The 12058-nt window shown below is 43.3% G+C and overlaps 1 protein-coding gene across 1 annotated transcript; it reads left to right on the forward strand.

The window, feature by feature from the left end:
• Nucleotides 1-1670: 1670 nt before the first annotated feature.
• LOC117765982 (prostasin-like) lies at nt 1671-9012 on the forward strand. The gene is made up of 10 exons (XM_034592649.1): nt 1671-1789; nt 3864-3884; nt 4190-4352; nt 4654-4922; nt 6333-6478; nt 6557-6881; nt 6990-7161; nt 7310-7563; nt 7638-7735; nt 8521-9012. Exons 1-10 carry the CDS (start codon nt 1735-1737, stop codon nt 8821-8823), a joined length of 1806 nt encoding a protein of 601 aa, XP_034448540.1. The 5' UTR covers nt 1671-1734; the 3' UTR covers nt 8824-9012.
• Nucleotides 9013-12058: the final 3046 nt, after the last annotated feature.

The raw sequence follows: 12058 nt of genomic DNA on the forward strand, positions 1-12058 counted from the left end.
CAGACTTTGCATGTTGGCGTCGCGGCTGCTGATCGGACCCACAGTCTGTGACAGGTTGTTATTTTCAGTCCAGAAGAAGAAGAAGAGCAGCAGGTCAGTGAGTGACGGCTCCACACCCGTTTCCTCTGGGGGACGTTTTCTGAGCGAGGACATGATTTTAATGATTTATCACATGTAGTTTGTGTTTCTTCTGCTGTGAGGACTTTTTGTTTCTCTGTGACTCATCACCAGTAACACTTACCATCAGTAAGTGTTACTGGACGAACCAGCAGAACCAGTTCCTCTACATGGAAAATGATGTTCCTGGAAGCATCAGGCCGTCGACCAATAGAAACACAGAGAAAAACCTGAAAAAGATTCGTTAAGAATGTGCTGGTTTGTAAACCTGATGATCCTCGTCAGAGGTCAAAGGTCATTTCAGAGTTTCACCTTCGTTTGTTTTTAGTTTTTGCATTTTTGGTTGAAGTGTTTTAATTATGGCTACAAAAGATGCTAATGAGCTCTGTCCCCATCGAGGAAAGTAAGAATAAGACGATAAGTTCACGTACTTTAACGTCAACGCCTGAAGTCACACATCAGTTGAGCTGTGTTGTCTTGAACTTCTACAGCTTCTGTGCACGTCGACGCCTCCGAGCTTTGACCTGGTTCCTGAAACCATTTATCTGAAAACCATCAGAGAAATATGTCGACCGTCTGTTTCCTCTAACTCGAGTGAAGAATCCGTAACTGACGTGACGACCTCATCACCTCCTGTTGTACATTTCATTCACTGCTGAAAATAAAATAACCTTTATTTGTCCTTTGGGAAGTTTCGTCAATTAATAAAGAAATATATACTTTCTCTAAATCAGATATAGACTCCGCCCCTAGTGTTAAAACGCTCTGAGATGCGTTTCTTTAACGATAGAGAAAGACGTCGCTGCAGCCGAAGGAGAAACGATCATTTCATCGGACTTTTGTCGTCCAGTTTTGTACAAGATGCACCTGGAACAATATTGGGACAAAAACTTTGCTTTAAGATTCCATTGATTATGTTGATTATATTAATATCAATCTACTGATGTGCACAAATACAGTGAATTCCTGGACTTGTAAAATATTTTTTTGGGAATTTCACAATGTTAAATCAATGGATTCCTTTTCTGCACAGAGTTTTCTCTTTCAGTCTGAGCTCATTCTCCTGAACAGTGAGAAATCAGACGTCTGGCAGCAGACACTCATTGTGCGGGGGTGAAGGAATGTCGGCAGGTGAGAGGGTTTGTTGAAGCTGCTGTTGTTCCGGCCCTTTAAGACGTTAGGTTTGAGTCCAGCGGTTCCCAGCCTCTGGGTCGGGGCCCGGAGGGCCACCTAGGAAGCTCTGAGGGGTCGTCCTCACTGCGAGAGGAAAAAGAAAAGTTCTCATGCACAGATGTTATTTAAAAACTGATCCTGGATCATTCGACCGTGTCAGTGATGTGAAATGGAAACATCACAACATCTTTAAAAATAAAACTGTGACTTTTATTGAGCTTTTAATTGGTTTTCAGGACAAATGTAAAAGTGGCATATTAATGTGGTGATTAATGTTCTGCTGAATGGAAGCAGCTGATTTGTGGTTAGCTGTGTGGGGCGTGTCCCCGGCAGGTAACAATGTCAGAGGTAGAGCGAGGCATGTTAGTAGTCACGGGGCCGAGAGAGAGAGAGAGATAATAAATAAGTTTGCTGCAGCAGATCACAGGATTTCCACCTTCACTCATGGCTCTCTGCAAAGTCGTCTGTGTGGCGACGCTGCTCAGCCTCCTGACGCCAGGTAAGAACCATCCTCAGCTTCAGATCTGTGCAAAACTCTCAGGAGGAAGTGAAGTCATGGAAAACAAGTAGCTCGTCCATGAAAAACAACCAGAATATGTGTAGGACAATGTTGAAAAACCATTAAACCCAGAAGCTCAGTGGTCTTTAAAGCTGCAGGACGACAGGATCAGTTTAACTCGGATTTAAACGTGTCACAGTCGCATCAGATTCTCTGTTCAACAAAATCTGCTTTTTAAAGAAGATTCATCAGGTTTCAAAAGTTTAAAACGTCCACATTTTATTTTGTTTTTTAAATTGTAAATAATATTAAAAAGATTATCCCTAAATAAACTTAATCTGTGATCTTTTTACCAGCAAATAGACATTTATTTAAATTAGATTTAATTGAATCTAATCATTTATTTCATTGTTCCGTCCTGGTTCCATGAAGTTGTATAAGATCTTAATTAAGATTAGTGCCTCCTGTGAACCTGAGTATTGTTTTATCACAGAATATTGTTTAAAGTCAAATATTGTAACAATAATCTACTGTTTTACTCAGTTTAATTCTTATCTCACATGAATTAAGAGACAATAAGTGTAAAAGTTGAGGAAAAGAGTTTCTTGCTTCCCGGCATCAACCTGATTTCAGCTTTTCACATTAATAATTTAAAATATGAACCTCGATGCTCAACAGACGGAAGCAGAGTGAAGACTTGTGAGGAACGTTTGATCTTATTTACACGAAACGTTTACAGATTGTCGTTGAGTAGATAAATCAAAATGTGACAGTAAAATAATAACAAAAATAATTATATGTAATTAAAACAATATTTTTCCTTTTAAAACTGATTCTGAGGAGTTTGAGAATAATGAGGTTTTATTATTGAATGTGTGAGACGTCCTGTTTGGGTCAAAGAACAGAATCTACACGACAACAGGAAGTGAGTCACATTCAAAGGTTTCATTTAGTGATAAAAAACATGTGAAGCACAAACCTCGTTCTTTTCTCCATCTGTTTTTTGTAGTTTTGTAATTTCAGTCATTTCACTTTGACATGTAAGTGGACGGAATGACAGCATCGTTAACCTGAGGTGGGAGGTCAGTGGGACCATGTGACCTCTGGCATCATGTGACCATGTGACCAGTCGTGTCCGGCTGAGAGGGTCGATGACTCGTTAAGTCCTCAAGTGAATAGTTTGTTTTCAAGAGACGTTCACAATCATTAAATGTGACACTGAGCAGGCAGGAAACTTGTTTGAGCCGACACAGCCTGAAGCAAGGCATTGTTTTCAACCCCCCCCCCCCCCCCCCCCCCCCCCGTCATTTTCAACAAACTTGGCGAGAATATCATTTGGGAGTTTATCTCCACATCATTAACTTTTGGAGCCGATAGGTCAAAGGTCAGGTCATCAAATATATTGATCCACGATAGAGTCACAATCACAATCACAATAAATAATAGAGAGAAAATCTAAAGTTTAGGTTGATCAGAAAATGATTCTCCATCATATGATCAGTAAAATCAGGAAGTGACACCATGCATGGCTAAAAAATCTCAACCTATAGATTAAACAACATTAATGACAATACGATGGGAATGATGGAGAGAAACTGACTGAATAATTATCTGCTGTAGCTTCAGCACATAATAATCCTCTTGTCTCAGATAAGTGTTTTACACTGAGTGAGCGTCAGCTGTGTGTCTGTCGTCACACACGACGGCTGCAGCCACAAAAATCAAGTGGAAACACCAGGAAGTAGAAGCTGAAACCACCTGAGACGAGGCAGTCAAACCAGTCTGAGAGCAGCGCACGGAGACGTATTTGATGAACCTGTCAGAGAACGTTGAAGGACAAAGACGTGAACTTTTAACACTCAATCAACAGCAGCTTCGGTTTTCAAGTGTCGTCGAGTTGCTCATCGCACGTTTCCTGTACGAGAGATTTACTGACAGGCTGAGATGTCGTCACTCTGTAAACCTGCTTTGTCTCCAGCTGCTGAAAGATGAATCATGAGTTTATATGAACATAGAAATGAAAGTGATGACTCATTGTTGAAGTGATGACTCAGATTTGTTTTCTGTTTTTCAGAGTCTCGCTCACAACTCGCTGGTAAGTTTCTGTGAATATGTTGTTGTTGTTAACAGGGTCGTAATAATAATGATAATTATAATTTTTATTCTATAAGTCACTTAAAACAAGATTTTAAAAAATAACACTGTCACACATTGAATCAGTTCTGAAGAGGTGAGGTGTCAGTTGGGATTCAAGGTCTCGACCTCTGAGATGATTAGTATGTTGAAGTAGAAGCAGATCATCATCCTCATCTGTGTGTTTACGATCTCAGTCCCAGGGGGACGGGGGTGTTGCAGACTGTGTGTTGTTGAATGTTGTGTGTTTGTTGTGTCTCTGTGCAGATTGTGGTCGACCTCCTCTGAACACCAGGATCGTTGGGGGGCAGGTGGCCCCTGAGGGCAGCTGGCCCTGGCAGGCCAGTATACACAGATCTGGTAGTCACTTCTGTGGAGGATCGCTCATTAACAAAGAATGGGTGCTGACAGCTGCTCACTGCTTCCCCAGGTGAGAAGACACAAATAATAACTGAACTAAATGTGTATTTGATAGTGTCCCTGCACCAGGAGAGAGATCATCACAGTGAAGCCCTCCCATGGTCAAACTGGCAGAAGAGCCTGGTGGATTCATGGTTGATTTATTGAATGTACTTTTGTTGTGTTGATTTGTGTTAATTAAAGAATGAAATCAGTGGGCGCTGTGGTGTGGCTGTTGTTGGGAGATCGACCCAGCGTCTCTCCAGCACAGCTGATCCAGACAAGATCTTAAAATAAACCACAGCATTAAGTTTCTCGTCTGATCATCGCAGCTCCAGCACAAACAACCTGGTCGTGTACCTGGGACGTCAGAGACAAGAAGGGTCCAACCCCAACGAGGTGTCCCGCACCGTGTCAAGGGTCATCAAGCATCCCAGCTACAACTCATTGACCACTGGCAACGACATCTCCCTCCTGAAGCTCTCCTCACCCGTCACCTTCACCAACTACATCCGGCCCGTCTGCCTCGCCGCCCCCAACAGCGTCTTCCACAGTGGTACCGACTCCTGGGTCACTGGCTGGGGCAGAATCGGGTCAGGAGGTAAAGAAAGAGGGATGGATGATGGATGATGGATGATGGATGGATGATGGATGGATGATGGATGGATGTTGGATGATGGATGGATGATGGATGGATGATGGATGGATGATGGATGGATGTTGGATGATGGATGATGGATGGATGATGGATGGATGATGGATGGATGTTGGATGATGGATGATGGATGATGGATGGATGGATGATGGATGATGGATGGATGATGGATGATGGATGATGGATGATGGATGGATGGATGATGGATGATGGATGATGGATGGATGATGGATGGATGATGGATGATGGATGATGGATGGATGATGGATGGATGATGGATGGATGATGGATGATGGATGGATGGATGATGGATGATGGATGTTGGATGATGGATGATGGATGATGGATGATGGATGGATGATGGATGGATGATGGATGATGGATGATGGATGATGGATGATGGATGATGGATGGATGATGGATGATGGATGGATGATGGATGATGGATGATGGATGGATGGATGATGGATGGATGATGGATGATGGATGGATGATGGATGATGGATGGATGATGGATGATGGATGATGGATGATGGATGGATGATGGATGGATGATGGATGATGGATGGATGATGGATGATGGATGATGGATGATGGATGGATGATGGATGGATGATGGATGATGGATGATGGATGGATGATGGATGATGGATGATGGATGGATGATGGATGATGGATGATGGATGGATGGATGATGGATGGATGGATGATGGATGATGGATGATGGATGATGGATGGATGATGGATGATGGATGATGGATGGATGATGGATGATGGATGGATGATGGATGATGGATGATGGATGGATGATGGATGATGGATGATGGATGGATGGATGATGGATGATGGATGATGGATGATGGATGGATGATGGATGATGGATGATGGATGATGGATGGATGATGGATGGATGATGGATGGATGTTGGATGATGGATGATGGATGATGGATGATGGATGATGGATGGATGATGGATGGATGTTGGATGATGGATGATGGATGATGGATGATGGATGATGGATGGATGATGGATGATGGATGGATGATGGATGATGGATGATGGATGGATGATGGATGATGGATGATGGATGATGGATGGATGATGGATGATGGATGATGGATGGATGATGGATGATGGATGATGGATGGATGTTGGATGATGGATGATGGATGATGGATGATGGATGGATGATGGATGATGGATGATGGATGATGGATGATGGATGGATGATGGATGATGGATGATGGATGATGGATGGATGACACATGACAAACCTGACGTCACAGTGAATTGATATTTGTTCCTTTGAAGTGAGACGAGTTTAAAACGTGTTTCTTTGAACTGGTTCTGTTCAGTTCCACTTCCTTCCCCAAAGAACCTGATGGAGGTGGAGGTGCCGGTGGTGGGGAACAGACGGTGTAACTGTGACTACGGCGTGGGTACAATCACAGACAACATGATCTGTGCCGGGTTACGAGCCGGAGGGAAGGACTCGTGTCAGGTGATCATCTCACCGCCTGTTTGTGTCTTTACTTCCTGTGAAGGAGTTCCTGTCTCCTGACGCTTCCTGTCCCCACAGGGAGACTCCGGCGGCCCGATGGTGAGCAAGCAGAACAGCCGCTGGATCCAGGAGGGCGTGGTGAGTTTTGGAGAAGGTTGTGCGTTGCCTAATTTCCCAGGAGTCTACACCCGAGTGTCCCGCTATCAGGCATGGATCAACAGCCACGTCACCACCAACCAGCCGGGCTACGTCACCTTCTCCTCCAGTGGGACTGACAGCGACCTGAGCGTCACCTGTCCAGGTCTCCCACCCACCATCGTCCGGCCTCCCATCATCCTGCCTCCCATCAACACCACCACCATCGTTCTGCCTCCCACCACCCCCCCCACGACCACAGCCCAACGTGAGTCTCTGTATCAGCTGGTTTTTAACCTTTAAATGAGACTTGTTCACTGGTTCTATTTAAACTGGGTAAACTGGCTGAACTGTCTTCTCTGTCTTCTCTCTCCAGCTGTGGTCTGCGGCCGAGCCCCCTTGAATACTCGGATCTTGGGGGGGAGCTCAGTGGTGACGGCTGGCGTGTGGCCGTGGATGGCGAGTCTGCAGAGGAATGGAAGTCACGTGTGTGGCGGGACACTGGTGGCCGTGGACGCTGTGCTGAGTCAGGCCAACTGTTTTTCAAGGTAAGACACCAGGAGAGTACAACACAGATCTGTTGAGCTTCATCTCTGGACAGTGAGAGGAAGAGGAGTCTATGGGATGGAAGCACATCAGGCGTTTAAAGACTCGAGTTCTCCTCAGGCCTCATGTGGTTCACTCTCACTCCCACAGTTCACCCGCAGCGTCTGAGTGGACCGTCGTCCTGGGTCGTCTGAAACAGAAAGGGTCGAATCCCTTTGAGGTGACGCTGAGCGTGACAAACATCACCCTGAGCAACCTGACCGGCTCCAATGTGGCGGTGCTGCATCTGGAATCCCGACCGACGCTGTCCGACTACATCCAGCCCCTCTGCCTGGACACTGGGCGGAGCTTCAGTGAGGGCTCCACGTGCTGGGCTTCCGGCTGGAGCTCTGGACGAGGGGGGGGTGAGTTCCTCTCACGGTTTGACACGTCTTACATCATGATATGTGATTCACATGTTCTTATTCTTCCACTTCAGAGGAACAAGTTCTGCAGGAGGTCCAGACGTCGGTGTCCGACTGCGGCAACGCGTCCGGGACGGACAGCTTCTGTACAGGAAGTCTGAACCTGGAGAAGGTTAATAATGAGATTATTATTATTATTGTGATATTATTAATGTGGGTGTCGACCCTCAGCTGACGATGTCCTGGCTTTAGCTTCAGTTTTACTTTACGAACAAGAGTCAAACTTCGTGTCTCATTCACAGCAGGTGAAAAAGAGAAGTTCAACGAATGTTCTCTTTAAGAAAAGCACATTCAGTGAAATCAAGAAAAATACTATTTACTGTCATGTAAATAAAACGTGTGAAGCAACTTTCTCCGTCAGAGTATTAAGATCGTTTAAAGGTCCAGTGTGTAAGATTCAGGTGAAAGGTTCTATTGGCAGAAATGAAATATAAAATAATCCTAGTGATGTTTCACTTGTGTGTTTCATCTAAATTGTACTAATTGTTGTTTTCTTCACTCTAGAATGAGCCTTTATATTTAAATACTTTATATTTAAAACTTTATATTTACATCAGGAGCGGGTCCTCTCCACGGAGGCAGCCATGTTTTTTTACAGTAGCCCAGACTGGACAAACTAAACCTTTAGAGGTTTTATGACGACTGAAGCTACCACAGGTTCTCTGGCATGTTTGGAAGGGGGGGGTATTCAGCTGCAACACTTCACCACTAGATGTCACTAAATCTTACACACTGCACCTTTAAAGGACAAATAGAGATTTTGACAATACAGTATGAAAAGGTCTGAACCAATTTCCACGCCTTTACATCTGAAAACCGCTTGAATGTGGATCTTTTCATGGTTCAGATCCAAACAGCTTGTTGGATGTGATGTTTCTCTCTCTGCTGTTTGCTCAGGGGGCCTCTGGGGGCCCGCTGATGTGTAAGCAGGACGGCTCTTGGTTCCAGGCGGCCGTGTTATCAGCTGAAAGCTCCACCAGAAAAACACGAGCGGTAACTGTGACCGTCTTCCCCAAACTGGACAAGTACAACACATTCCTCTCTGAGAACTTGGGGAAGTTGTTGTCTCCGGCCTCCAGCAGCAGCAACACCACCTCCACCTCCACCTCCACCTCCATCCCGACCAGCAGCAGCGGGGCCCTCACTCACTTCCTCCTCCACCTCGTCCTCCTCTCACTGAGTCTCCAGCTCTTCTTATAGAAACCTCCAGCTTGATCTGTGATTAGTGATGATGTGACTGACACGTGAATGTAAAGAAGGAATCTGTGACTCGACTCCAGCACGAGGAGCAGATTGTGTTCGGCACTTTTCCTTTGAGAACTCGCCGCAGACTCAACACTCGACAAACGGATAAATGATGATGATCTTCCAGAAACTTTAAGGAGACATATTCTGTTCATCTTCACCACTTTGAGCTCCTGTCTGAAGAACAGGGGGGGGGGGGGGGGGTTCTCCTTTTATCACAGACTTTTGAACTTTGCAGAACTTCTACATTCATGGTTTAAAACAGTAGAGGAAAGAAACAGTGAAGAAACATGATATGTCTCCTTTAATGTTTGAATTTACAGTCTTATATGAAATGTGTTGAGATGAAGAATTGTTTAAGCTGCACTAAACATGATACTGTGAAGCCTCTCGTTCCAGAATCTCATGGTTCTGCACCTGTTTTTACCTTTTTTTAATCAGTTAAATAACAATCATATAATCTTTTGTGTCAAATTCTGAATACTGAAGATGATTGAATCTTTTTTTAAATACTGTGTGATTCAGTGATTCATTGCTCACATGCAGAGCGATGGTTCTTATTGATTACGCTGCAGATGGAGTTCATCTCATCCCCTGTGGTTCGTGAACTGATGAAAAGAAAACTGTCAACAGTCCACTACCTCGCGTCCTCCCCCAGCTGCAGGGGGGGGGGGGATGTCTGACTGGACACTGATGAACAACTTGAAGTCAAATCTTTCCATGAAATAAAACTGCAGTGAATCTGAAGCACTGTTTGCACTCATGTGTGTTTACATGAAAACTACTGATCAGATTTCCACTAAACTTGGAGGCAGAATGAGAAACGTGGATTTGGACAAAGTCTCTGAAAACCTCTGTTGTCCCTGAAAAGAAAAGTTCAAGCTTTAAAAAAACATTTGGATGTTTACAGGTGATTTTATGTCTTAACGTTCAAAGTCTTAACCAGCTTTAACTAACTGAACTTAGGTCAGTTGACACCACTGCACCCCCCACACATCTGAAAACATCTGAGGACAAAGTAAACTGACGAATCCATTTTTAACTTTTCAGAATTTAATACAACTTTGAAAAAGAAAAATATAAATGTATAAAATAACAGCAACAAGCAACTTCAGTCTCTTTTACAACATTCTCGAACATTAAAGTCTGACGATACAAATTCCACAAAACAACATTAAAAATAGAATATAAAAATCGACGGAGCCAGAACTCGGAGCCACAGACGGAGGCAGGAGATCAGACACGTTGAGAAATAATAAAAAACACATTAAGGTTGAATTTACTGTAAAACAGAGAAGGTGCCTCCAGATGGAGAACAGCAGAACCTCTGTGTGATCCGACACATGACGACTGTGAAACAAAGAAGAGACTGTTTCAATATCTACTCACACAAAAGGCTTCTTCCATACAGACTCAGACACTTTGTTTACTAAGTGGATGCATGAATTATGTAAGGAACTTATTCATATTTATTTATTATTTGAGGTAGTAATTGTACGCATCAGTTAATTTATGTTTATGCTGCATATTATCCAGATAAATCATCAATTCATCATCATTCATCCTTTCTTTCCGTCCCTCAACCTCCTGTGAACTCAATAACAGGTGAAATGTCTCTTGGATCCATGTGTTTGAACCAGAGATGAGATCTGTGACCCAGTTCACTTTAAACTTCCTGAACTAGATTCAACTAATTCAGGATTCAGTTAAGTGAATCTGTTCTATGGTTTAAGTTATTTTTTGTTGAATTCTTGGCTAAATTTACGATTTTTGTAAATAAATATAACTTTTCTTCATCACAGACTCCGGCCTGTCGACCTACTACAAAGTTCCAGCGGTGCAACGAGGAGCCTGTTGCTGACTCTGGCCTAAGTTTACCTGAGTCCTCTTCTTCTACTTGATCCTGATCTCGAAGCAAAGGCAGTTGCAGGACTCGCACTCGGGAGGCTGACAGGTGCAGGCACAGTCCCACTTGGCACACTGGGAAAACATGTCCGACACTAAATGTTAATGTCTCTAAACTTTCTGTAAATAGAGTTTTTCCACCACAAGTCACAGACGATCCTGATTAGACAAACATGACAACACCTGTCTCGTGTGATTGGATATATAAGAATAAACAAGAACTTTGTCGCATTCTAACTCACAAATGTATTTCTTGAGATAATCTTTGGCCTTGTTGACAAGCTCCCGTTCTACAGTGTCAGACTCTGGTTCCTAAATGAACAGGAGTGTTTCAAGTGGAAACTTCAGTCTTGGTGCAGATGAGAAGACCAGACTGGAGATAAAATCCAGAGGGCTTTGTCGGTTACTTACAGTCGGAGCAGGACACGAATCGGCCAGACATGAACGCATGGTTGGCAGGCGGCAGTTGCACATTTCAGCCAGTCTGAAGCACTGTTCACAAACAGAGATGTTGGGACAGCAGTCACCGTAGTCTGAGGAACAACGGTCCTGAGAGAGAAGACAGCTGCAGAAATCAGAGCTTTAAAGTGTTGAACTCGTGTGTAGCGACAAACAGAGGAACACAAACCGAACCCCACTATCTGACCAGGAAGTCGCCTGTTTCTGGTTAATAAGGATGTTTAGTTATTGAATTTCATTAGTTGATATCTGATTGATGTAGCGATGCTCGATTTCTGTTTAGATGATTTGTTTGTTTGGAACTTTGTCCACTCGGAAACCAAGAGACCAGTCTTACTAACTTACTTACTTTAAGTTGTTCTGATAATAAAAACATAGTTTGATAAGTACAGAATTGTTCGGTTGCTACTTGGCGAAGACGTGGACGTCCTGTTGTGTCTCAGCCTCGGTGAGACGGATCATAACTGTCAACAATGTCAGGATGTGAAGAACTTTTCACTCAGTAATAACTTGTGTTGGTTCATTGGTGGGTTCTTGTTTTGTTGGCTTGTTTCTCAAACTTTATGTTGGTATCATTTTATATAATACCGATGATCTTGTTTGTATTTAAATATAGTTAAAAAGAAGTCCGCTCATTCAGTTCACCGCGTTAAAGACCTTAAGTTGAATCCAATTTTAAAATTAAAATAATTTAATCCATGTGAAACTAATAAAAGTTGCAGTTTGATATGTAAGGTTCATTTTAACCCCAACAATAATATATTAGTGGGAAATGGGAAATCTGTATTTTTAATATGAACAATCTCTTTTGAATCCTCAATAACAC

This window comes from Hippoglossus hippoglossus, chromosome 8, assembly GCF_009819705.1.
Source record: "Hippoglossus hippoglossus isolate fHipHip1 chromosome 8, fHipHip1.pri, whole genome shotgun sequence".
NCBI lineage: Eukaryota > Metazoa > Chordata > Actinopteri > Pleuronectiformes > Pleuronectidae > Hippoglossus > Hippoglossus hippoglossus.